The sequence below is a fragment of the Vespula vulgaris genome, chromosome 10, assembly GCF_905475345.1.
Source record: "Vespula vulgaris chromosome 10, iyVesVulg1.1, whole genome shotgun sequence".
Lineage (NCBI taxonomy): Eukaryota > Metazoa > Arthropoda > Insecta > Hymenoptera > Vespidae > Vespula > Vespula vulgaris.
Window position 1 is genome coordinate 5,743,528 of NC_066595.1, and position 23,576 is coordinate 5,767,103.

General features: G+C 28.2%; 5 protein-coding genes across 16 annotated transcripts; 3 read left to right on the top strand and 2 right to left on the bottom strand.

The window, feature by feature from the left end:
* Positions 1 to 415: 415 nt before the first annotated feature.
* Positions 416 to 4,063, top strand: LOC127067234 (uncharacterized). Of its 2 annotated transcripts, none has more exons than XM_051001943.1 (3): positions 416 to 2,260; positions 2,747 to 2,899; positions 3,262 to 4,063. In XM_051001943.1, the coding sequence occupies exons 1-3, from the start codon at positions 2,140 to 2,142 to the stop codon at positions 3,492 to 3,494; spliced, it is 507 nt and encodes a 168-aa protein (XP_050857900.1). In that variant the 5' UTR covers positions 416 to 2,139; the 3' UTR covers positions 3,495 to 4,063. The 2 variants fall into 2 exon arrangements, with proteins under 2 accessions (XP_050857900.1, XP_050857899.1); XM_051001942.1 differs by having other exon boundaries at positions 1,152 to 2,326.
* Positions 4,064 to 4,200: 137 nt separating this feature from the next.
* Positions 4,201 to 5,857, top strand: LOC127067235 (nucleoside diphosphate kinase 6-like). 2 transcript variants are annotated; one of them, XM_051001944.1, is made up of 3 exons: positions 4,201 to 4,851; positions 4,965 to 5,268; positions 5,340 to 5,857. In XM_051001944.1, the coding sequence occupies exons 1-3, from the start codon at positions 4,774 to 4,776 to the stop codon at positions 5,507 to 5,509; spliced, it is 552 nt and encodes a 183-aa protein (XP_050857901.1). In that variant the 5' UTR covers positions 4,201 to 4,773; the 3' UTR covers positions 5,510 to 5,857. The 2 variants fall into 2 exon arrangements, with proteins under 2 accessions (XP_050857901.1, XP_050857902.1); XM_051001945.1 differs by having other exon boundaries at positions 4,965 to 5,223.
* On the bottom strand, positions 5,617 to 7,838 carry LOC127067232 (uncharacterized). Of its 2 annotated transcripts, none has more exons than XM_051001938.1 (5): positions 7,546 to 7,831; positions 6,882 to 7,422; positions 6,535 to 6,804; positions 6,264 to 6,397; positions 5,617 to 6,076 (listed from the first exon to the last, which is right to left on the bottom strand). In XM_051001938.1, exons 1-5 carry the CDS (start codon positions 7,577 to 7,579, stop codon positions 5,916 to 5,918), a joined length of 1,140 nt encoding a protein of 379 aa, XP_050857895.1. In that variant the 5' UTR covers positions 7,580 to 7,831; the 3' UTR covers positions 5,617 to 5,915. The 2 variants fall into 2 exon arrangements, with proteins under 2 accessions (XP_050857895.1, XP_050857896.1); XM_051001939.1 differs by having other exon boundaries at positions 5,934 to 6,076; positions 6,521 to 6,804; positions 7,546 to 7,838.
* Positions 7,839 to 7,887: 49 nt separating this feature from the next.
* On the top strand, positions 7,888 to 20,976 carry LOC127067228 (GATOR complex protein Iml1). 9 transcript variants are annotated; one of them, XM_051001927.1, is made up of 24 exons: positions 7,888 to 8,391; positions 8,465 to 8,590; positions 8,676 to 9,147; positions 9,208 to 9,404; positions 9,570 to 9,853; positions 9,930 to 10,162; positions 10,286 to 10,501; positions 10,556 to 10,732; positions 10,807 to 10,947; positions 11,534 to 11,542; positions 13,082 to 13,299; positions 13,380 to 13,585; positions 13,653 to 13,827; positions 13,914 to 14,114; positions 14,893 to 14,988; positions 15,475 to 15,548; positions 16,961 to 17,071; positions 17,166 to 17,373; positions 17,441 to 17,549; positions 17,613 to 18,230; positions 18,310 to 18,470; positions 18,543 to 18,711; positions 18,789 to 19,105; positions 19,170 to 20,976. In XM_051001927.1, exons 1-24 carry the CDS (start codon positions 8,041 to 8,043, stop codon positions 19,368 to 19,370), a joined length of 5,070 nt encoding a protein of 1,689 aa, XP_050857884.1. In that variant the 5' UTR covers positions 7,888 to 8,040; the 3' UTR covers positions 19,371 to 20,976. The 9 variants fall into 9 exon arrangements, with proteins under 9 accessions (XP_050857884.1, XP_050857886.1, XP_050857885.1 ...); XM_051001929.1 differs by lacking the exon at positions 15,475 to 15,548 and adding an exon at positions 16,471 to 16,541; XM_051001928.1 differs by having other exon boundaries at positions 9,933 to 10,162.
* LOC127067230 (rac GTPase-activating protein 1) lies at positions 19,296 to 23,206 on the bottom strand. Its single transcript, XM_051001933.1, has 10 exons — positions 22,837 to 23,206; positions 22,558 to 22,760; positions 22,335 to 22,489; positions 21,851 to 22,262; positions 21,597 to 21,766; positions 21,374 to 21,500; positions 21,065 to 21,297; positions 20,676 to 20,973; positions 20,426 to 20,601; positions 19,296 to 20,339 (listed from the first exon to the last, which is right to left on the bottom strand). The coding sequence occupies exons 1-10, from the start codon at positions 22,919 to 22,921 to the stop codon at positions 20,276 to 20,278; spliced, it is 1,923 nt and encodes a 640-aa protein (XP_050857890.1). The 5' UTR covers positions 22,922 to 23,206; the 3' UTR covers positions 19,296 to 20,275.
* Between the last annotated feature and the right edge of the window lie 370 nt (positions 23,207 to 23,576).

A 23,576-nucleotide genomic window follows, 5' to 3' on the forward strand; every position in this document is an offset into this window, starting at 1 on the left:
TGTTTATATCTCTAATACTTAAGTATAATTCAATCTAGTTTAATATGTTCCCTTCTTCATAAAAAAGAAAGATGAATCATTCTAATATATTTTAACTTTATTAGATTTATATTCACATCGTACGTCATTTTTTAATACAGCTATTTTAAGTCTTTCACAATCAAAAACGTACTTATTCAAAATTGTTATCTATGATAATCGTTTTCATTTTTAATTGGAAGGATTAATGTTAAAATAATTGTTCATATCTATATCCATATTGTTCTGAGAATTTCTTTTCTTAATTATTTAATCCAATTAAATTTAACGATTAAACCCTATAATAATTCTTGTTATATTCTCGTTTTTTTTATGATACTTTCAATCAGTCGTATTATTTATTTTGTCGTCGTTTATTTCAAATTTAATAGTACAGTAATGCTTGTTTTATTTTTGCATATCATATTTTTCCGCAAAGATTAGAATTCGATTAAATTCAACGAAATAGTCACACTGCAAATACATTTCTTCTAATTTTTTTTTAATAAGCATAGTTTTATTTGATGAACATAAAATAAATATCTCCTTGATCATTCACGTTCATGTCTATAATATATCTATAAGGAATTTATTCATTAAATTATATCTGACATACATTATTCCTGACATTTTATTTCAAAATTTTTCAGAATTATATATCGTGATCTTCCTGTGTCAGATTACGTTGAAATACTTTTGAAATTCGTTAAATAAATTGGGGTCTAAAATTAATATGTGTGTCTGTGATTATGTAAGAAAACCATGTGGTGTTATCGAGCTTTGATTATTTTTTACTTAAACCCAAATTATAATTCTTAGAAAAAAAGAATGACAATATTTATTATTTGTCTTAATTTTCTATAACTCAATTTTTTTCGATTTCGAGGTAAAAAAATATTTTAGACAAAAGTTATGTGTTCTTTTAAGATAAAATATGATTATAAAAAATGTGTTTCTATTTAAAAAATATATATATATATACCTTGAAACAACTTTAACACTTTCACTAAGTAAAAATGATAAATACCATAATATTTCCACCTTGAAATCAGATAGCTTTTGTCTAAACAATGTTTCTACAAAATTTCATGTTTCTGAAATAAAAATTTATAACGCTATATTTTGACGGTATATGTTGTAATATATTATTATATATACTATATTAAGTATAACTTAGACTTAAAAAAAAAATTTCCTATATGAACTAATAAATAATTTTATAGTTATAAAATGAAATAAAAAATACAGATATACGTCTATATACTTAAGTAAATGACTTCAAAGTTACTCGACGTTAAAGAAGTTTAATATTTTGTAATAATACGTTCAATGATACAAGAGGAAACGTATGCATATTTATTGCATCCAGAAATTTGCCAATATTTGAGCGGAAGTATAAATTGTCAAAATATAAAACGTAATGGATCTTTGTTACTCGTTAAAATTGTTGACGCAGTTAAAGATACGCTAGAGTACAAGTTAGGTCACGATATTGATAATTTTCGCAAGACCACTCTACTTGTGTGGTCGCACCTCTATCATGAAAGATTCGATAGCTTTTTTAAATTTTCTAATTGCGTAATATACTCGTACATTGGTTCATTACATTAAAGATATAATTATTGTATCGTTAATGGATATGATTATTATTATTATTATTTATTTATTATTATTATTATTATTATTTGCGACTATACTCTCCGTATATCGTTCATGCACCGTACATACAAAGTTTTATAAAAGGTCATAACATATGTAGTAACGATAACATTAAAGCCTCGTGGTGGTGGTTGATCAACACCGTCGTCAACAAAGATCTCGAAGGCCAGCGATATTTCGTTCTGGTTACAGACATGGATAACAAAGTTTTTCTGTTTATCTCTTGAACTCGCCTCGTCATAACTCCTCGTCGGTCAAGTGAATAAATTTATAAATTATACTAGAAGTTCGTACGTGCGTTAGTACTATCTCGTCTCTCGGGAAGAATTCATCACGTTGAAAATAGTTAACTTTTGTCTCGTCGTTACTTTTAGTGTCGATTAAATAAATTAAAAACGGCTTATTACAGAAGCTCATTAAATCCGTTATATCGTACATTATACGATTATTTTTTACCAGTCGATGATCAAATCAAAGCAATCTGATTGTGGCTATATGAGTTTTATAATTGTTGAGAAGTATCCAAATCAAGAATTGGTGGAAGTGCTCGAAAGTCAAGCTTCTAGTAGATCAAACAAAATTGGTGAATACATACATACAACGTTTTTAAATAATCTATTTAAAGAATTGCTTTTTGAAAGTTGTACAGGTTAGTGTATTGCTTATATTATTTTTGATGTTTCTATTATTATGCAGGAGAAATTTCTATATTTATTCAATAATGATAGATTATTAAAAAGTTTCCAAATGTTTATATTGATACAATATCACCTGCAATATAAATAAAACATTAAATTGCATCAGTTATTATCAACTAATATACTTAAAATTAAGTTAATTATGCTCATTATATAAAATTTATTTTTATTTTCATTATTAATTCTTTAATTTGTATTTATATTAATAATCGAAGAACATAATATGAATCTACATATATTAATTGATATCATCTTAACAGTGTTAAACTTGAAACACTTGCATGTATATTGAAAATATACACAAAAATTATAAGACAGAATTAAAACTTTATAGTCAAATTCTTCGATAAGTATCCACTCCTCTCTTCTAGATTGTAGAAAAATGGCTGCAGTACCACAAGCAGCGTTTGCAGCGAGCAAAGTCCGATGTAATGAGAAACACGATAATAGTCTGATATCACTGATAGAAGGAAAAGAAAAAGCAAGCAAAGAAAACACATATAATGGTAGATTCTACCTAGAAGGTAATTCAGATTTGGATATATGTTCACTAATAAATTATACCAAATTCACTTTAATGTTATTTTATTATATAGTAATATTATATAGTTATATTATTACTTACAATATATCATGTAATCTTACCAAATATTAATCATCAATATGAATTTTTTAAGCATAAAATTAATACTAATACCAAAGAACATTTTTCTACTAGTTTGACATTCTATTTTAATTGAAAAGTATCAAATTAATAAATTAAATTATATAAGATATAAGTAAAATATATGACGAATAAAGAAAATGTTATAAAGGAAAATTGAATGACTTCTAATAATTTAATTTATTGAAGTTAAACATTTTTTTTGGATGATATTAATTTTAGGTTGGGAACTCACGCCCTTGAAATATAACAGCAAACTGATGAACAGCATTTGGGGTTTATATAACCGTTATTCTGTACATAATTTCAAGAAAAATACTGATGCCAATGAAGGGTTCTTAGCGACTGTATGGCAGACGGTTTATTCAAATCCTTCCGTTATGTCTGCTTCAGTCGTTTCAGCTTCAACTACTATGGAAACTCCTCGTATCTTAGGTACTAGAAATGGTATCTAATGGATAGAATATTTCCAATATGATAGTTTTGAGCGTCGCACTTACTATGAATATATCATCGGCAGTCAATAAAATAGCGTACCAGTTAATTTCATGTCAGTAGAAACATACTTAAATTAACTCTTTCTATTAATCTTATTCTATCATATAGGAAAAAGTATGATTGTTTTTAAAAATATTCATATATATTTGAAATCTAACAATTAATCGAAAAATTAATGTTTTTCGAAATATAAAGATCGAACTACATAATTTCGAAGCTGTAGACAACAAGCCAATATGAGCCATGCGAATTTTCAATTTACGGGAATAGTGTTTTTTTACTACTCGTAATAGTTACTAGGATAACGAATGAAAATCATGCTTTTTCGAATAGTCGAAACAATTGCTTGTTTGATCGTAAGCGGTGATGTTTTGTATTTTGATATATAAATATGTATGTATACAGATTTTCGATTCATATTTTCCTATATGTTAAGATAATTTACGAAAATTTCTTACTACAGTGTAAAGTCAACTGGTTCGTCAACTGGGTTAGGAAAAGTAAATAAACTGTTATTTGCCATGAATTAATTAATTTTTATTTAATTAAAAATATATCCATATAAAATTTTATCACATTATTATCGAATTATTTTAGAATAGTTATTGAAATAATAATAATTTATTGCGAATAACGAATTATTGGTCTGAGGAAACATTCGATTAAGTAGTAAATATTTATTTGAAACAATTCTAGTTCACTCAACTCTGATACTGTATCAATTTCAAATGATAAGGAAACTGATGCTATTTTATCATTATTGGTATTGTAATACGAGTATTGTTATTAATGCTATTAGTACTCTCAAATTATTATTGATACTACTACTATACTACTGCAATTATCATTACAATCTTTAATAAGACTTACTCGTTGTTAATATGGAAATTGATGAATAACTTTCACAGCAAGTTTAAAGAATGTAACACATTTATTTCACTACTTTTATAAAAATATTATATAATCACAGAAGTTTGGTTCCAATATTGACTTTTAAATTTAATCCGATATTTTTGAAAAATAATCTTTTATCTTTTTTTATCATGTATATATATATATATATATTTAATTTAGACGAGACTCGTCTTAACATATACGCCATCTGCTGGATATATTGAAGAATTACTTCATGATTATATATAAGACTGTGATCATTTACAGAAACATTTTTAACCAAGTATGAGTAGAATATCGATCGTGAATTTTACAATCGGTATATAGTCAAATGATAATGAAATGCAAGCAAGAAAATCTCTTGAATTAACACTGGCTATACTTAAACCACACGTTGTTAAATCCCCTTTCGTGCTTCAGGTAAAGTTTTAACCTTGGCATTCATTATTTATCTTTAGTTCCCACCCAAGATATACATATATGCATGCTTATGTAAACGATAGAGAAGGTTTTAAAAGACTTGCACTTTTCAGAAAATTCGTGACTTGATAATCGAAAATAATTTCAAAGTTGTTAGAACCCGCAGAACTGTTTTGACATCCGAAGAAGCAGCATTGTTTTACTTTGATCATAAAGATAAGTTCTTTTACAATCGTTTGTTAACTTTTATGTGTAGTGGCCCATCAGATATTCATATCTTAGCTGCTCATGATGCTATTGTACAATGGAGAGGATTGATGGGTCCTACTAAAACATATCAAGCACAATATATAGCACCAAATAGTATTCGAGGTATGTTTGGTCTCTCAGATACTAGGAATGCAACTCATGGGTCGGGTAAGATATACCCAAAGTAACTGCTGTATATATTTGTGAATCTAAAGGAGAATCATTCATTCTTATTATAGATTCTCCAGAAGCTGTGGAACGAGAAATAGCAATATTTTTTGAAGACTTTAACATAAAACAGTGGTATGAAAGAGAAGAAATATTTTATAACTTAGAAAAATTACAATTTGATCCAGTATCTTTTGTACATATTGTTGACAAAAGTTCTGTAGTTCCTAACAAAAAATAAAACACAAGAAGAGAAACATGCAAAATAGCTTTGTTGCTAGCAAGTGACAAATTATATAAAATCTAGTCAAATAAATTTATAAAATAAAAATATATCAGAGTCATAAATTAGAATAGATTTGTTGTATTATGTTAAAACATGAGTACATATTTCTTGGAAAAATACATACAATATATATTTCATTTTCACTTGAAATTGCAATGTACAAGCTAATTATAAATAATGAGACTAGATAATTTTCACATAAAATGTATATACAAGTTATTTTTTGATTTGTGAAACGATTGATATAAAGTCAATTGTGCAAATACCCTGGATTCTGACACAATATACAACATTTTATTAATATATTTTGTTAAAAACGCTTCCCTGTTTGTACCTATTGAATCTGGTATGAATCTAATGTTTAAGCATTTATTTTCACATAAACTTTAGGTCTTGAAAATACTTTTATACCCTCCTCTAGTTTATTCAATTGCTTTTCAATTTCCATTTTCCTTCTTTGAGCTCTGAGTGTATCCGTTTTTATGGGCATCATATTTAATTCGTTAACATAATCTTGATAATCTGTAATAATTATTTTCAGAAGCTTTATATAAAATATCTTGTTTTTAGCTATATTGAATGAAGTATTTACAACAGACCACTTGAATATTTTTTACAGTTTTAAAGATAGAAATGTCAACTTGTTTCAAACAAAGTTGATTTGTTTTAAATACCTCGCCCAATATAGTATATTTAATTTAGAAAATACTTTTTTTCAGCATTCGCAGAGTCTCCTGACGCTCGTGATCCGGTAAGGGGACATGGCCTTCTGGGCATTCAGGGTAGAATGTAGTTGTTTTAGCTTCTTCTTTTTGCAGAGCTTCTTTTCGATCCTTAATATATCTGGTACAAAAAGTTAATTTCTTAAATAATTATGTGTTAAATATATATCATTATATCTTTTCAAAGGTAAATAAAATGCATGGACAAAAATTTAAATTAAACATAAAACTTCTGGGAAGTTACTTTTAACATCATACTTGGGGACAACTCCCTTGCGATAATTAGTAGGAACTACACCATTATTTAACTGTGCAGCTATTTTACTAGCAATAGAATTACGATCTTTATTTGACTTTACAAAGTCAGTTTTATCATTGACTATTGGTAACTCTGAAATTTTTGGAGAATCATGTAACTCCAAATTAGCAATTCGTGCACTTTCTATCTCTGATGAACTATTCAAAAGTTTAGAAGATTCATTTTTATTCTTTTCTTCATTATTCTTTAAATTCTTCTTAGTGGGGTATCTGCACATAAAGTTAATTTGTCAAAATTATATCTTATTATAAACATATTAATGGATATTTATAATTTAATAAGTTACCTGATAACACCTTCCATATATAACTGATCTATGTGTTTGTCTTCTATTGTTTGAATACCTTTATGTTTATATTTGGTATTTATAGGCAAAGAATTGTTTACATCCTCTCGAGATTTTTGTATAAAATTTGGGTCAGATGTAACCTTTATCTTAGATCCTTGCTGTATATTTTTAGTATCTAAATTTTCTTTTCTTGTTTGTTTATTTGCCAATTTATTTGTTAATGAATTGAGTGGTTTTTTTATAGGCATAGAATTCTTTTTATTAAGTATAGGAGTACTTATTTTTCGTAATGGTTCTTTCTGTATAATTTCTGTTTGTTTATTTGACATTATATTTTCCATATGATTATTCTGTAAGTTTCCATGGAAACTAGTATTCACTTTTGCAGTAATGTTGGAATATTTATTTATTTTTTTTCTATGCCTATTTATCTGTAATTTTTCGAGCTCATCAGTTTCTTTATTGGAATGAAAACATTGTTCCATTCGTCGTAAATTTTTTACATTTTCGTGAATAAAATTTTTTTTTCTGGTCGTTGCTGAATAGTAAATAGTATATATATTTCATAAAATAAATATCATGTTATGAAAGTTATATTTTAAATTTCCTACATAATTGGATATTGTTCTACATCTAAAAATGAATATCATGTAATACTTACTTAGGTTAGGAAAAACACCTTTTAATGTAGCCATTTTTAAAACAAATCTCTAAATAATAAAAACGATCATTGATTTATTATTGTGGAACTATTGATAATTTTATAACAAATAATGAAAATATAATTCACATGACGACCGTTAGATTAAAACGAAGATAGTATTATTGATGCTAGTTGATTTTGCTTTATAGCAATAAACGAAGAAATTTCTTTTACAGGGTTATTCGCCAACACATGACTCAATTTTGAATGGTCTTCGTTACCAAACAAACAATGTTGTTTACAAATCATGGCGAAATGTCTGTCAAACTCTCAGGGTTACCAACATATTTCTTTTCAAGGGAAAATAAGATCTCGAATCAAAATCCGCGATGATTGAAGCGCTACCTAGTGATAAATTTCAAAAGTTTTGTCATTTACACAGAACGTAGATATATGTCATATTACAAGTATATATATAAAATTACAGCTGACCGCTAAAGTGATGGGTTAAAAATGAAGCTTTTTAAACTAATTGTACATCAAAAAAATTTTAGTGGTGAAGATTTAATAATTAACCCCAAAGATTATCCAGGCATAAAAACTGGAGATGTCGTTGAAATTTATCATCCCGAAGATGAGTTTAGCCGCTTACTCCTGCAGGTTACATCTTTCAAAGAAGATCTTCAGGGACGAGAAACAATTAGTGTTGAAAATAATGTAGCAACGATGTTTCAATTAAGAACTTTTGCTGATGTTTATATGAATATAGTAAATCCAGAAGATGTAGCATTAGATTCGGTTGAATTAACCTTTAAAGATCAATATATGGGACGCAGTGAAATGTGGAGATTGAAAAATAGCTTGGTATATTAAAATTTACATTCATTATATTATGCCTCAGTTATTGGAATTTATTACTTTATGTTTTATGTATTAGGTGAATACTTGCGTTTATATGAATAAGAAGATAGAATTTTGTGGAGGTAGCATTCGATGTCAAGTATACGAAATGTGGTCTCAAGGTGATAGAGTTGCTTGTGGTGTTATTACTGATGATACTAAGGTATAAATAGAACTATTCTATTGTAATTATATTTGATATAGCATTAAATTATTTATTGGCTTTCTTTAATTATCATATGATTTAGGTAGTCTTTCGTTCTTCAACAAGTATGGTTTACCTTTTTATTCAAATGAGCTCAGAAATGTGGGATTTTGATATTCATGGTGATCTTTATTTTGAAAAAGCAGTAAATGGATTTTTAGCAGATTTGTTTCAAAAATGGAAGAAGAATGGTAGTAATCATGAAGTAACAATAGTTTTGTTTTCAAGAACATTTTATAATGCCACACGTTTAGAAGAATTTCCAAGTCATATGAAAGAGTGTTTACAACATGATTATAGAGGTCGATTTTATGAAGATTTTTATAGAGTAGCAGTACAGAATGAAAGATATGAAGATTGGAGTAATGTATTGGTACAATTACGTAAATTGTTTACTGATTATCAAAAGATTGTTTTGGAATATCATCAAAGACCAGATGTTAGTATGCCAAAAGCAGTAAATTCTACAGCAGCACAAGGAAATTTTTTAGAAGTCTTAAACATGTCATTAAATGGTAATAATCAGTAATTATAAAAGCACATCTTATTCTACATATTAATTATTTATTTTACAGTGTTTGAAAAACATTATCTTGACCGTAGTTTTGATAGAACAGGTCAATTGTCAGTTGTAATTACTCCAGGTGTAGGTGTATTTGAAGTTGATAGAGAATTGACAAATGTTACTAAACAAAGGGTTATTGATAATGGAGTAAACAGTGATTTAGTTTGTGTTGGAGAACAACCATTGCATGCAGTTCCTTTATTAAAGGTAGTACATCTTATCCAATGTTGTAGTAATGATGATATAGCAGTATACACAGTATAGTCTTGGCTTTTTTGTAATTTATATATTTTTTTGCTTGTTTCTACAATTATAATATTTCTTATATTCCTTTATCAAGGAATATATATTATTAGAAACATATTATTTTAGTTTCATAATAAAGATACATCTATAAATGCACCAGATGACTACAGTATGCCTCATTGGATTAATCTTAGTTTTTATTCAACAAATAAAAAAATACCTTATTCTACCTTTATACCACGCATAAAATTGCCTCAAAAGGTGTCAAAACATTCTATGGACAATGGTAGATTAAATTGTAAAACTAAGCTTTTACAAGAAGACCCTAGAGAATGCTTGCATAATTCTTTATTTGATTATGATGCTTATGATGCTCAAGTTTTTCAATTGCCACATGTTCATACTTCAAGGTATTATATACCATTATTGTCATATATTTTTTTTTCTTTCTATAATATATTATATAATTTCAATTTTTAATTAAAGTAGTTTGCAAAGAGTTACTACAAGAACTAAAAAAACAAGTGTGGCATGTATTGAGACTCATAATAATGCTCACATATTAAAGCTTTTAAAACGTAAAATGTCAGATCCTGATATTCATCATCCACCACCTGAAACACATGCATTAATACCAGCAGCAGCAAGAAGTGCTGCAATCACCATACCCCATCGGACAGAAAATGTTGAAAATAACGATTCTAATGAGGAAGCAAATGGTATGTATACAATACATACTTATTATTCCAAGTAATAAAAATCGAATGTTATATATATATATATATATATATATATATATATATATATATATGTATACTTATTTAAATTTGTTATTTTAATAGTATCAAGAACATCTATCAAAAGTGATATAACCGATTCTGAAATATCACCACCATTCAGACCAGTTGTTGGAAGTGCTGGTAGTCCAACTAATTCAATTTCTCAACCTACAAATATAGTTAGACCTAGCAGAGCACTTATTAATCCTTTTGATCCTTCACATGTTACTATAAAATTGACTAGTAATAGACGCAGATGGAGTCATATTTTTCCTAAAGGTAACTATGATTGTTAGATTATTATATTATATTTTACAGTAGCAATAATTTTAGGTCCAACGGGTGTTTTGATACAACAACATCACTATCAAGCTATTCCCACACAGTCACATCCTGAACCCCAGAGTGATACTACTTCAACATTGAGTGGATCTCCTATGGAGCAGATTACAACTATTAGCAATCCACATCACATATCAAGATCAGCTTCTCAAATTGGATTTCAAGATCGTTAGTAATCAATCAAATGCTATATAAAATATCTATATCTGATTTTTGATTCCATGATATTTTTTAAATTATAGATACAAAAGGGAAGTTTCAACGCATAAATTTGATAGGTGGAGATAGAGTGTCAAATACTAATTCATCTGGAACTAATAAGAGTTTAACTCTTTTATGGGGTGCCACTGGTGAGCAGGAGTGGACACCAGCACTTACAACAGGTTTGCCGATAATTATTCCAAGTATTTCTATGCACAAATTTTACATGAAGTAAGATAAATTATTATTAACAAGATAAAGTGAACAAATTATTACATAATCAAAATTTAGTAGGATTACAGTGTAAATGAGAGAATCTCCAAGTAATCTGCAATGACTTTTTATATAACTGTTCATATCATTTCATCATACATATAAACTGTATACTGCTTCTTGTGTGGTTTTTGCATTAGTACATATTTATTTCATCATCAAATGTTTTTAAAACAATCTCATCAAATCTTTATATTAATTAAATTAAAATATAATTCAATCAGTAATTACATAAATAAAGCATTGTTTATATTTACTTGAGACAGATTCATTAAAGAAGCAATATCGTTCACACTGTTATATCAGACATTAATAAGGATTAAAAGGACTATTGATTTTTAGAAATATTTTTACTTATTCTCAACATAAACCAATCGGAGATATAGAAAATAATGGTATTGCATTTATTTCCATGTTATGGTACGTCTAATTGGGACGCAACGCTGGACGTATTGATGCGTGCGTGATGTGCAACTATGATGTCACATTAAACAGCAATCATAGGTTAGCGCCATATATTACTGAAAATTGATTCGGTTATGGTATACATTTATATTGGGATATTGAGTCCAAGTAGAACTGTCACTACTCTAGATTAGTTTCTCATTGTCTCTCTAATTTCTATTCTTGTTATTTGTGCATGCATATTGTACATAGCTATTTGTGTGTAATTCAAGTTGAACTTCTTAATTAATGTAGTAACTTATTTCAAGCTATGTGGTTTTTATTTAGAATATGTCTTTAATATCATAAACGTTCTTTTCTTTGTCAGTTATTTCTGTTTCATTGTTAATTAATTATAGTGATATTTAAGGGATCTAATAATATTTATTTGTTATTTGTATAACACTTTGATTTTGGATTTGCATATTTGTATATGTATTCTATACATGCACTTAAATGTGTGCAAGCAATTTTTAATTGTATCTTATCAAATGCTTTTATACAGATGTTTCTCTCTTAAAATCTGCTTTTTTTCTAGAAGATGTAACCTTCTGCAAACTTAGGAAATCAATCCAATACTACAGGGTTTATAAAATTCTTCTATTTTACAGTTTTTTTTGTACTTCATACTGTATATGCTATATCGTAATTCACTTATAAATGCTATTCGTAAATTATTTATATTTTGGTCTATGCTTTTTGCCATTTTAAGGTAATCAAATGTGTAATGTAAAATTAATGTTTATATGCAAATTAGATATCACATAAATAATATGCAATTTATATGAAGATAATATTTGTACAAGCATATACATTTGAATACCTAAAAATATCTATTTACTAGAAGTATCTAGCAATATCATTTTTAATATACATCTTCATGCTTAGAGGCAGCTCTGCATCTAATACGGCACGACATATGCACGCACGCGACACACGCACGCGTACATACATAGAATAATTTATGTCTGTATATACATAAGCTCAATATTATATTCTCTCCTTTTTGTAGTCCTACAAAATAATCTCAATACATCACATATGTAGTTATCACAAATGCATATTTAATTTGTGTGAAAAAAATAAGCCTTTTGCCTTATATTAAAAGTTTTGTGTGATATAGTAACAAGATTTTCTTGTGCATTCTGTACTTTTTTGAAAGTTTTTGTTGTATGTTAATTTTAACACCTAAGTACTGTACACACGCACACACGCACGCGCGCGCGCGCGCTCGTGCACACACACACACATTTTGTTTATTATATTTTTTTTTATTATATTTTACATATTTTGTTTATTATATTTTATATTTAAAAAAATTATTTGTGATATAAATTGTTGTTATAAATATTGATGTGGCATGTTTGCACATTTACATATTTAGTTTAAAGTAATCAATTTAATAAAAAGAAAAAAATTACTTTTGCTTAAAGACTAATTAAGTACAAGGTAATCAAAAAACGATAGAGAGAGATATTGTATACAATTTTATGTACTAAAATTAAGATGCTAAATGTATAATTGATATAATTTCAATTGCTTCTTGTTTTTATAGTCTTGCAAAGATTTTATTATAGTTTTGTCTTTTTTATTCTTTAGGTGTTGATTGGAAGTCATTAACAATTCCAGCTTGTTTGCCTATTACTACAGATTATTTCCCAGATAAGAGGAGTTTACAAAATGATTATGTAGTTTCGGATTATAATCTGTTACCAGATGATGTAAATGCGGATTTTGCACAACAACGAGCGGTTTATAAAAAACCTTTAACTACTGCAGAAGTTTTTAAAGAGCTCGTTTCACAAAGATTGGCTCAAGTATGAGATAATTGTTTAATCTTTAAATAATGGTCATAATAATTATTATTATAATTATATTTACGTTTGTATTGTTCAAGGGTTTTCAATTAATTTTATTACCACCTATTAATAAAAATCAAAGTAATACACCTGGTAGTGGTACAAGTGCACCCATAAGTTCTGTAATGCGAGGAAGACAAACAGAATCTGAACCAAAAGAAGAATACTTGCTTAGCATTGGACGAATTTTTCATAAAATATCACTTTATGGTAACTCTATAACAGTTACAAGATACAGGCCAAGGTAAGTAATTGTTTATAATACATGATATTGTAAAATATAATGATTTAAAACATTGTTTATTTTCTAGGCATCCTTATCCACCATTTAATATACATTATCGATATAGATTTCATGCTCCTCATCATGATACATATGAAGTATCATGGGTATCTTTTACAACAGAAAAACTTGAAAATTATAATTGGAACTATTTAGATCATTATATATGCACAAGAGGACATACTGATTTTGCTTTAGTAGAGGTAGTTATTTATATAATGTATAATAATAATTTCGTATTTTTATATTTTATAGCATATATTATCATGTAATATTCTTTAATTTTAAGACACTTAAATATTGGAGGTTCAGAGTATTTTTGCTGCCAATGAACAATTTTGCAACTCGGAAAATTTTAGAAGGTTCATCAAAGTGTGATATATATACACCAGCTTCTGCAGCTGAGCAAGCTTCTCTTATGGATGGATTTTTACGTTTTATAGAAGGATGGTTGAATAAAATACGACGTCCGCATCCTAATAAAAACTGGGTAATGTTTCTTTTTTTTTTATATCTTTTTATTTTTTTAATTTTAAAATATTATTTGAAATTGTATAATCTGTGTCTATATAAAAAAATAATATATAATATTAAATTATCATATAACATTGCTATGATATCTCTATATAGTAATAATTTGTTTGTTGTTTAACTATTACTTAATTGTGATTTTATTTTACATTATATTATTTCATTAGCACTATATTAGAATGTGCATGCTAAATTTTGTAGTTGAATTATGCTCATGTGACTATCAACTTATTTTTTATTTCTTATTTATATAAACTTTTTATTGATTAATTTTATTGGCTTCATATTTGATTCCTGCATTTATTTTTATATATTGTCAATATTGTAGTGTAGTTCTATGTCTTGGTACTATTTATAAATATTTTTTTACTATAATAATGTATTAAAAATTATTGCATGTATTATTTTAAATATATAGAAACAAATTGCTGTGAATATAAATAATAGGAGGCAAGAAATGCACTGCTTCATAATGAGCTTGTGTAGTCAAAGACATTTACTACTACTACAAGATATTGAACAAAAATATTCAAAGCAACTAACTTTTCCTATATTTATAGGCTGATTTTATAGTTACAATATACATTTTACAATATATTAAAATAATATTTTATGCCAGTTTTGATGATACAAGAATAGATTACATAAAATTATATATAAACAAATCACATATAAACAAATTTGTAAAAACAGGTAGTTAGTATAAGGGATGGGGTATTTAGCATGCTATGTTTCAGAGTCCCACAGTTCTAAATGGTGTTCCTCCAAGAGACCCTGCCTCTCATTTGACCAGACGCAGGCACAGCACGAGCCTAATATTCCTCACTAACCAGGTACTTCCCCTAGCAATAGCCTCCATCTATTGAGGCAGCTATTAATCTAATCAGGTCTAAGCTTTGAATTGGATAATTTCGAGCAGAAAAATATGAATTCAAACAAAAATTTATATCTTATTAATATGCACCATTTATATTCAATATATGAATATAAGTATTCCTTATGCCTGTGAATACAATTTAATTGCTTTTAAATAAATGTTATTTCGAATTATCATAAAGCTTATGTACTGTACTTAATATTGATTTTGAATATGCTTGATACTTTGCCTTGAATGTGCATCCACAATTTAGCAAGCTTTCTCATTATGCGTGAGATATTACTGTTTAATTCTATTTCTTTTCAATATTATAATATGTATCAAACATGTTTTTCTTTAATATCAATTTTTACATTATTATAAATAGACAGATATCTATCTTCATAACCATCAGCTTTGTCATGCCCTCACAGTTATCCATACTTTTCATCATACTTTCCAGACCAGTCTAGTCAGCAGCTCTCCCTTTAGAGAACGACTTGGAAGCAACCGTCTACCAGAGAAACCACGACCAAGGTTTGAACATGCTTAAATTAATGATTTCAGCATTGTTGCTTTCTGCTAATTTCACTATGTAGTTCGTCACCTTCTTTTATTCCAGTGGACCATACCAAATTGGTGTTAGACACTTCTTCTGCTTGTCTATATATTGCACGAGAATTGAATTACAACATTGTTTCATGAAACACAGTAATATTATCTTAAAGTATTTTATAAAAAACATGATATTTTTCTGTCCTTAAAAAATCACTGTAGTAATTCAATAATTTCTCGAAAATATTACCTTGCATAATTTCTTTGTGTTTCAGTATTATTTATGTTTGAGTGTGATAATATAATTAATTTCCAGTTTAGCACTCATGATGATAGAGAAACGATTTTATTAGAAACGAAAAACAACATAGATATTATAAAATATATATTTTACATTTACAATGTTATATATTAGTATGTTCTATAACACATTAAATTTAATTAAATTGTCTACATCTGTCATCCATAGTGTTATTCTGTAATAATAATTTTTTTACTTCTATGCTGATGTATGAAGTAAGATTGGTCATAAAAATGCTTTATCATAGATATTTGCTTTATATTCATAATTTGCATTAATGGTATTGTGTGCTTTAATTAATAACAAGCAATATCTTTAATCTCTATTATAATATTATTGTTATCTTTGGAAGAGGTTTACAAACAAAACAATTTCAATTTATGTGCTGAAAAAAGATTTTGTATACATTCTATACATTATAGCTTACTTCATCTTTTTGTTATTACTATGAGACAAGTATATAGAGTATCTGCATGATATATTTTGTCATTGTAGATGAAATAAAAAATGTTAATATAAGGCATGATTCAATATATATGCAGAGACTCTACTTAGAGTATATGATTGGTAGTGAGTGTGGGAGTGACGGGGTTCTCTGTACAGGAGAGGCATGTAGTGAATACCGCTGTGGCTGCACGCACGTGCCTCGACACTCCTCGTCACGTGCCAAACAGGTTGGTTAATTCTCTTAATACAAATATTAATTTTAAACTTGATTTTTTATTATTCATATTTGGGTATGTATATACATATATTTTTTTCTTTTAACAAAAAGGTTTATAATGAACCATTCAATTGATATTTTATAATAGTTATGAAATAACGTTGATTTTTTTTTTTTTTTTTTTTTTTTTTTTTTTTTTTTTTTTTTTAAAGCAATGCTCAAGTGTATACATACGAATTACATTTTTTGATAAATGTAAATCTCTCATATTACATAATGATAAAAAATATAGAAGAGACTTGTTCGCTTGTTTTTGTAGCAACAATGTACATTGCTTAATCTACCAGGCACTATGCATTTCATTTTTTCATTTTAATCATATTCTAAGGAATATTTGGACATATTTTTGATCTTATTTTGTGACATTAGATCTGGTTCAAAAGTAATGGACAGAGGAAGAGTATCCCCTGCAAGTGAAGCAGTTCTTCCTCTTGCTTTGGAGCAACAACAACAAGATCACTTTGAAACTAATGAGGATAGGTATTTAATTAAATAGACAAATACTATAATGTACTTAATTAATATTCTTTTATGAGATATATTTATATTGTATTAATCAATTATTTACTTCCAGTGCTAACATGGAATTAACAAAGTTGAAAAGCAATGCTACAAATGCAGAAATTTTGGAAGCTATGAAACATCCACAAACTGGAGTAGGATTTCTTACACAACATCCATCTTTACCAAGTCAAACTTTTGTTAGTGCAGATGCAGTTCAATGGCTAAGTAATAATACAGAAGGTGGTGTTACTGTAGAAAGTGCCATCAATACTATAAAAGTAAGACAACAAATATTTAATGTACAAAATTGTGTTGATGTCATACTAACATTGTATTTTGATTTAGGGAATGATTCAAGAAACGCTTATTTGTCATGCATCTGGAGATTTTTCTAAACCTTTTATATTAGGATTTTATTTGTATCATATAGTTCAAGATAAGGAAAACCAAAAAGGTAAAATTTCAGAAACTTGTTTAATGAAATGGGATTAAACGTTTTTTATTCTGTTTTTTTCAGCTGCAGATTATTCACCACCTTTGGGTGACCTACAAAGTTTTGAAAATGAGTGGGTGGAAGTTGAAATGAAAGCTCCCAAAGGTTGGTGTGAACCAACTACTGCTGCTACTACTACCACTACTAGTACTACTACTACTACTAGTACTACTACTACTACTACTACTACTACTAGTACTACTACTACTACTACTACTACTAGTACTACTACTACTACTACTACTACTACTACTACTACTAGTACTACTACTACTACTAGTACTACTACTACTGCTGCTGCTGCTGCTGTTGCTGCTGCTGCTGCTGCTGCTGCTGCTGCTGCTGCTGCTGCTGCTGCTGCTACTACTACTACTACTACTACTACTGCTGCTACTGCTACTGCTACTATGACTACTACTACTCCTACTATTGCTGCTGCTGCTGCTGCTGCTGTTGCTGCTGTTGCTGCTGCTACTACTACTTCTACTACTACTACTACTTCTACTACTACTACTAATTTACCAACAGTATCATCTCCTATATCTATACCCAATTATGATACTGTTGATGAATCGAATGTACCACTATTTTTAAGGGATGACCTAGATTTAACAAATTTCTTGGAGGAAAAAGAATTGAATGGTTATACTTTTTATATAAATAATATATGATGTTTGTTTGTGTTCATATTAACATTTCTAATCAATTGTTTTAATTACAGGACCACCATATAAACACACACATCTAGATATTGACATCAATAACAAAAGTGATAGAATAGAGTGGGGGCATCTTAGGTATCAATCTGTATATATGATCGATCATTCTTACGAACTTGTAGTGCAATGGGTAGCTTCGTCTGGTAGTATTGTAGCTGATCTTGTAAGTATTGCATACATAAATCATGAAGTATAATTTTATAATGAATTTATTACAAGAATTTTTTTCTGCAAGATATTCATCTGGCAACGCAAGGCTCAAATGTGCGGGATTCAAATGGTACCAATTCCAAGTGATTTGTTAGCCTTACCATTTACTCTAAAGAGTGATCCTTTAAGAGGTCCTATCTTTATACCACTCGATACAGAATGTCTTATGGGAAATAAAAAATATCTATTTGAAGGTCTGTCAATAAGAAAATAAAATTATTGATTGTTTAATGATCTGATATATTCATTAAAAAAATATATGTATTTTTAGAATTTCGTGAAGATACGTATGCTCAGAGATTATTCTTATTCCAAGAGGCCATATTACGGAGATTTGGTTTCATACCATGTTTGATTGAAAATTCTGAAGATGATCATCAATACGTTCATGTGACTGGAAATGCTTTTATACTTGTACCATCCACAAAAAGTATCAGGCCACGTCAACGTACTGGCACGAATATAGTAAGACGAAGTACGGGACAAAAAAGATACCCAGTACATCCGGAACAACCAAGTCCACATGAAGCATATATCACGCGTCATGTTAGTGGGAAAAGTAAAGATGATTATAATGTAGATAGGCGAGTAAGTATTAATTTTTTCTATTAAATAAATATTAGGATATATAAAAAATACATTTCTTTTAAAGATGGGATTTCTTTGGTCATGGAATCATATGATTAGCCGAAAGTGGAAATCGTTATCCACTTCAGCTGGCGATGAATTATTTCAAAAAAAAATTATTCAAGATTTTAAACATTTTTGCTCAAACGGAGATAATAGGTTGAAGAAATTTTGGGATTCTTGTTGGGAGTTGAAAGAAAAAAGTTGTACACGTTTAAAGCAGTGAGAGGTATAGAATTAAGTTTTATTAAAAATGTAAAAAATGAATTTGTGGATATATCATTCAAGAGCTTTAATAATAATTAATATTCGTTGATTATTTTTACTATGACCACGTGACTAGATCTCCCATATTATTCCGATTATTGGTAAACAAATAATAAATAATGAATTTTAGCTGTGATCTAACTATTAAGTCTTAAAAGTGAGGTATAACGATAAAAGTTCGAAATAATAAAGCAAATAGTGTTAACTTAATTTTGAAAAAGATAATTTTTATAAAACACTTCTTTTTTTATATTTTGTGGCAAGAATATTGTCTTAATACAATTATCGATTCTATTTCTTACTTTTGTTATAATAATAGATATTTATATACGTATTGTAAGTGAAATAAACATGTATTAAATCATAGAGAATCGTTTTACATTTATACAAAAAAAGTATGAATATAAAATATATGTCATACTTTTCATGCTATAAATACTAAACGAATTATAATTCTTAAGAATATTTGATGTAATAGCGCTTTTTTACAGATTACTTATACTTTAACATTAAGTACGCTGTCGACATAAACTGCATATTAAAAAAAAAAACGAGGTATATCTCTAACATTATATATATATATATATTATTTGCGAATGTATTTGTAATAAGTAAACAGTAAATGTTATAAGGCACTTCTTATAGTAAATATGAAAAGTTTGTGCAAGTTTTTGATGAAAGAATTAACATTGTATAATTAAATTAAAGTAAGAGCCTAAACAATCGCTGATTGTTATTAGTCATTAAGTGCAACTTTGAGTTTCACTTAATTCTATAGGGCAATTGCAAATATAATGTATAATTTAATTAAGCTCAATAGTGTTTAGCATTACATCTATACACGTCATAACGTAATAACATTACTTAATATCCTATTCTAGAAGGTGGAGTTGCAAAGTATTTTTTGTTTTTTTTCATAAATGTGCGACTGAAAGAAAGTAAAAGAAAAATGAAAAAAATGCATACAGCTATATGAATGTAAAAATATAGGTAATTAAAAGATTTTAAACTGACCTGGAGGTAAGAGGCGTGTGGAAAAATCCACGAGATGCAGTACGTTTCAAAAGTGATTCTGTAGAGGGAGTATGTCTTAATTCTCCTGTTTTAGGGGTACCAATATTGTTTAAATTTTCAGGATTAACAAAGTTGGCCCAATAATCAGAAGGAATTTTTAACAAGCTCTCCACGATCTGAAAAATATAATACAAATATATAAAAATGTTATCCTTTTGATTAATATAATGTAAACATTATATATACATACTGCAACTTGATTTTTTGTTTCACTAAGCATAGAAGTAGGGGATGGTTCTTGAGAGCTAAAACCAACTAATGTTGGACCAAATACTTTAGCAAGATTACTTATTGGCATTTTACATTCAGCGCTACTAGATACTCGTTGTAAATGTAATATAAGAAAAGCAAGTGTATCTCGATTAGGTTGTGGAAGTTCCGAAATTGCTTGATAAAGTGCTGCATCTGCATCTTCTTTATCTGAAATAGTAGTAGCGCGAACAAAATCTGCCCAAAGTGCTACGGTGATTAAAGGTTCCCGCAAAGATCTATAATAAAAAATATAAATTGTTATTTATTGACGATGAAAAATTATTTTATATTACATTAATAAAAAAAAAGTAAAGAGAAGCAACATACCTAAGAAAATCTTTTAGTGTAGAACAGATTGTAGGTATATCAATGTCAGAAAGATTAGGAGCACCTTTACCTCTGAGGAACTTTTCTTTCAAACATTTAACATCTGTTGATCCACCATTTACTCTGTATAATCCTTGTTCACTCATACCTCTCAATTCTACCTCATTAATGCAATGGACTATTAGCGAAGGTACCATTGGAGGTATCATAGGGGCATAATCTGCTATAGTACCCTGAAAATAATAAGAAAAAATTTTATTTAAAATTTAATTATTAACATACTTCATTTTTTATTAATCTTATACTTACTGATGTACCACGGAAAGTAGGTGTATTTCCTGTTGGAACACAAGGGAGTGGTACTAAATCTTTACATTCTGTATGTGCTGTAGCTTTACAGTCTCTGCATTTTACTGCTACTTTACCAAATCGAATCCTATTTCGTAGAAACGAATAAATTTATAATTCTATATTATTATCCATTATAATCCTAATATTTATATGTTCAAAATTTAAATGCAAAATATCTAACCGTTTACCGCAAGGTGTACACATTTCAGGTTTAATAACTGTTTTTGCTGTGAAACTATGACCTCTAGAATTTTTAATATTTAAAGTGTATCCACCAATATTTGGACTCGGTTTAAAAGCAGTTTCTGAATCAGAACCTGATGTAAGAATCTCTGCTTTTGGTGCTGAAGGCTTTAAAAAAAAAAATAATAAAAAGGAATTAGTACTAATTAATGCTAATATTTAAATGAAAAAAAAAAAGGAATATTAATATACCGTAGTATCAACAGCTATTTCATTGAGATCTATTTGAGTCAATTTAGTTCTACTATGATCTGAACTTTTGCGTTTTTTGCGTGTACTGTGTGGAGGTCCTTGAGGATTGGTATTTTCATTTATTGGTATAGCTTCAATCACTGAAGATGCAGTGATTGCACCTTCTTTTGGCACTGTGACAGTAGTAGTAGCTATTATTTTGTCAGAAGTATTTAATTCTGTCACTTTTTGTAGTGTGCTGCGGCGTTTCTTTGGAGAATATTCTCCACTTGGTCTATGTTCTTTCCATTCTCTCTTCTTCTGGTTTTGTTGGATAATAATGCTTGTATCTAAATCATCTTCTGATTTTGAAAAACAACTGAAGTCACTTAATATAGAACCGGTAGAATCTAATTCTGCTATTGTGTTGAGCCTGAAAATGAAAAAAAGAAAATATAGCTCTTTGTAATCCTTTTATATTCTTTTTTTAAAGAAATAAGCATACTTGTCATTATGATGTAAATCTTTTATGTGTACATTGCTGTTTCTTGCATTTATAGAAGTATTATTGAGAAATTGTAACTTTTCTCTAGTTTCATCATTCAAGTTTCTTCCTCCATCATTAAACAGAAGATCTCTAACTAAAGCTATCTGCCGTTCCTGTTAAATATTATATATCCAGAAAGTTGTTTTATTTTTATATTTATCGTAAAGAAAGATCATAATACCAAAGAGTTTTTTTCTTCTTCAGCAGCTCGTCGCATTTGTTTCTCCTCATTCAATAAGCGTCTAGCATGACTAAGTTTTCTATCAAGACGAGTTGCTTCATGATGAGATTTTTCTAAAGCTATATGGAGCCGTTGACATTCTTGCACAGATGCCAACCATTTCTGTCGCATTTCTTCTTGATTTATGGCAAACTGAAGAAACTCTATAGGGAAAGAAGTTGTATTAAAAGTAAATTATAAATATAAATATAGGGCAATATTTTAACATGTAGTACTAACCTTCTTCGCAAGATCCATTTATGAGGACGTTGGAACATCTTACTACTTCATCAAGGCTTGCTAATACCGACAGCGATGCAGTCATTTTTTAAACAAATAGAATTCACTTGAAAACTTCGAAATTGAAGAATAAACGATCGTCTAATAACGTTTCTTTCGTATTCAAATATTCATCAGCTTTTATTTAACCACGTGTGCGAACACATGAACTTGAAGAAATTACATATTTATATTATCTTTGATGTAAATCAATAAATCACCGTATTTCTTATAATTGTAATTGATGAAAGATTTTGCGTCTGACTTTATGAAACTCCTGTGCTGAGAATTATCCGTTAATATTGTAAACCGCGTTTCAACAGATTCTATCAATAACGATTTGAATATAACCAATAGGAATAGAGTTTAGCTGTTAGTTTTTCTGTATAACGGTAGAGGTCACTACAAACCACAGCGAATATATCAGCAGAGGAGCTGGTTCTATGAGAAACGTGATTCAATTGTTTTCAACGTAAACGAACGGATTCTTTAATTGAATTTGTTAATTGTTTTAACATTAATCTCTATGATTGGATAGTGCTTACAACTGTATACCTATGGACTAACATAAAAAAGTAAATATTTCGTTTGTTTCTAATGTTAATTATAAACACATTGTTAATCAAAGTTGTAAATTTACTGCGATTCAAATAAGGATTACACGATCGTACGTAAGGTCTTTTCGCGAACAATTAAGATAT

Coding starts and splice junctions, on each gene's coding strand:
- LOC127067234 (XM_051001942.1), top strand. CDS start 2,140: ATGATCAAATCAAAGCAATCTGATTGTGGCTATATGAGTTTTATAATT. Junction 2,327..2,746: donor GCTTTTTGAAAGTTGTACAG/GTTAGTGTATTG, acceptor CCTCTCTTCTAG/ATTGTAGAAAAATGGCTGCA. Junction 2,900..3,261: donor TGGTAGATTCTACCTAGAAG/GTAATTCAGATT, acceptor TATTAATTTTAG/GTTGGGAACTCACGCCCTTG.
- LOC127067235 (XM_051001944.1), top strand. CDS start 4,774: ATGCAAGCAAGAAAATCTCTTGAATTAACACTGGCTATACTTAAACCA. Junction 4,852..4,964: donor AATCCCCTTTCGTGCTTCAG/GTAAAGTTTTAA, acceptor TGCACTTTTCAG/AAAATTCGTGACTTGATAAT. Junction 5,269..5,339: donor GAATGCAACTCATGGGTCGG/GTAAGATATACC, acceptor TTCTTATTATAG/ATTCTCCAGAAGCTGTGGAA.
- LOC127067232 (XM_051001938.1), bottom strand. CDS start 7,579: ATGGCTACATTAAAAGGTGTTTTTCCTAACCTAA. Junction 7,423..7,545: donor AGGTGTTTTTCCTAACCTAA/GTAAGTATTACA, acceptor TTTACTATTCAG/CAACGACCAGAAAAAAAAAT. Junction 6,805..6,881: donor TATATGGAAGGTGTTATCAG/GTAACTTATTAA, acceptor CTTTATGTGCAG/ATACCCCACTAAGAAGAATT.
- LOC127067228 (XM_051001924.1), top strand. CDS start 8,041: ATGAAGCTTTTTAAACTAATTGTACATCAAAAAAATTTTAGTGGTGAA. Junction 8,392..8,464: donor GGAGATTGAAAAATAGCTTG/GTATATTAAAAT, acceptor TTTATGTATTAG/GTGAATACTTGCGTTTATAT. Junction 13,586..13,652: donor GTTACAAGATACAGGCCAAG/GTAAGTAATTGT, acceptor TTTATTTTCTAG/GCATCCTTATCCACCATTTA.
- LOC127067230 (XM_051001933.1), bottom strand. CDS start 22,921: ATGACTGCATCGCTGTCGGTATTAGCAAGCCTTGATGAAGTAGTAAGA. Junction 22,761..22,836: donor AAATGGATCTTGCGAAGAAG/GTTAGTACTACA, acceptor CTTTCCCTATAG/AGTTTCTTCAGTTTGCCATA. Junction 20,974..21,064: donor ACACTAAAAGATTTTCTTAG/GTATGTTGCTTC, acceptor TTTTTATTATAG/ATCTTTGCGGGAACCTTTAA.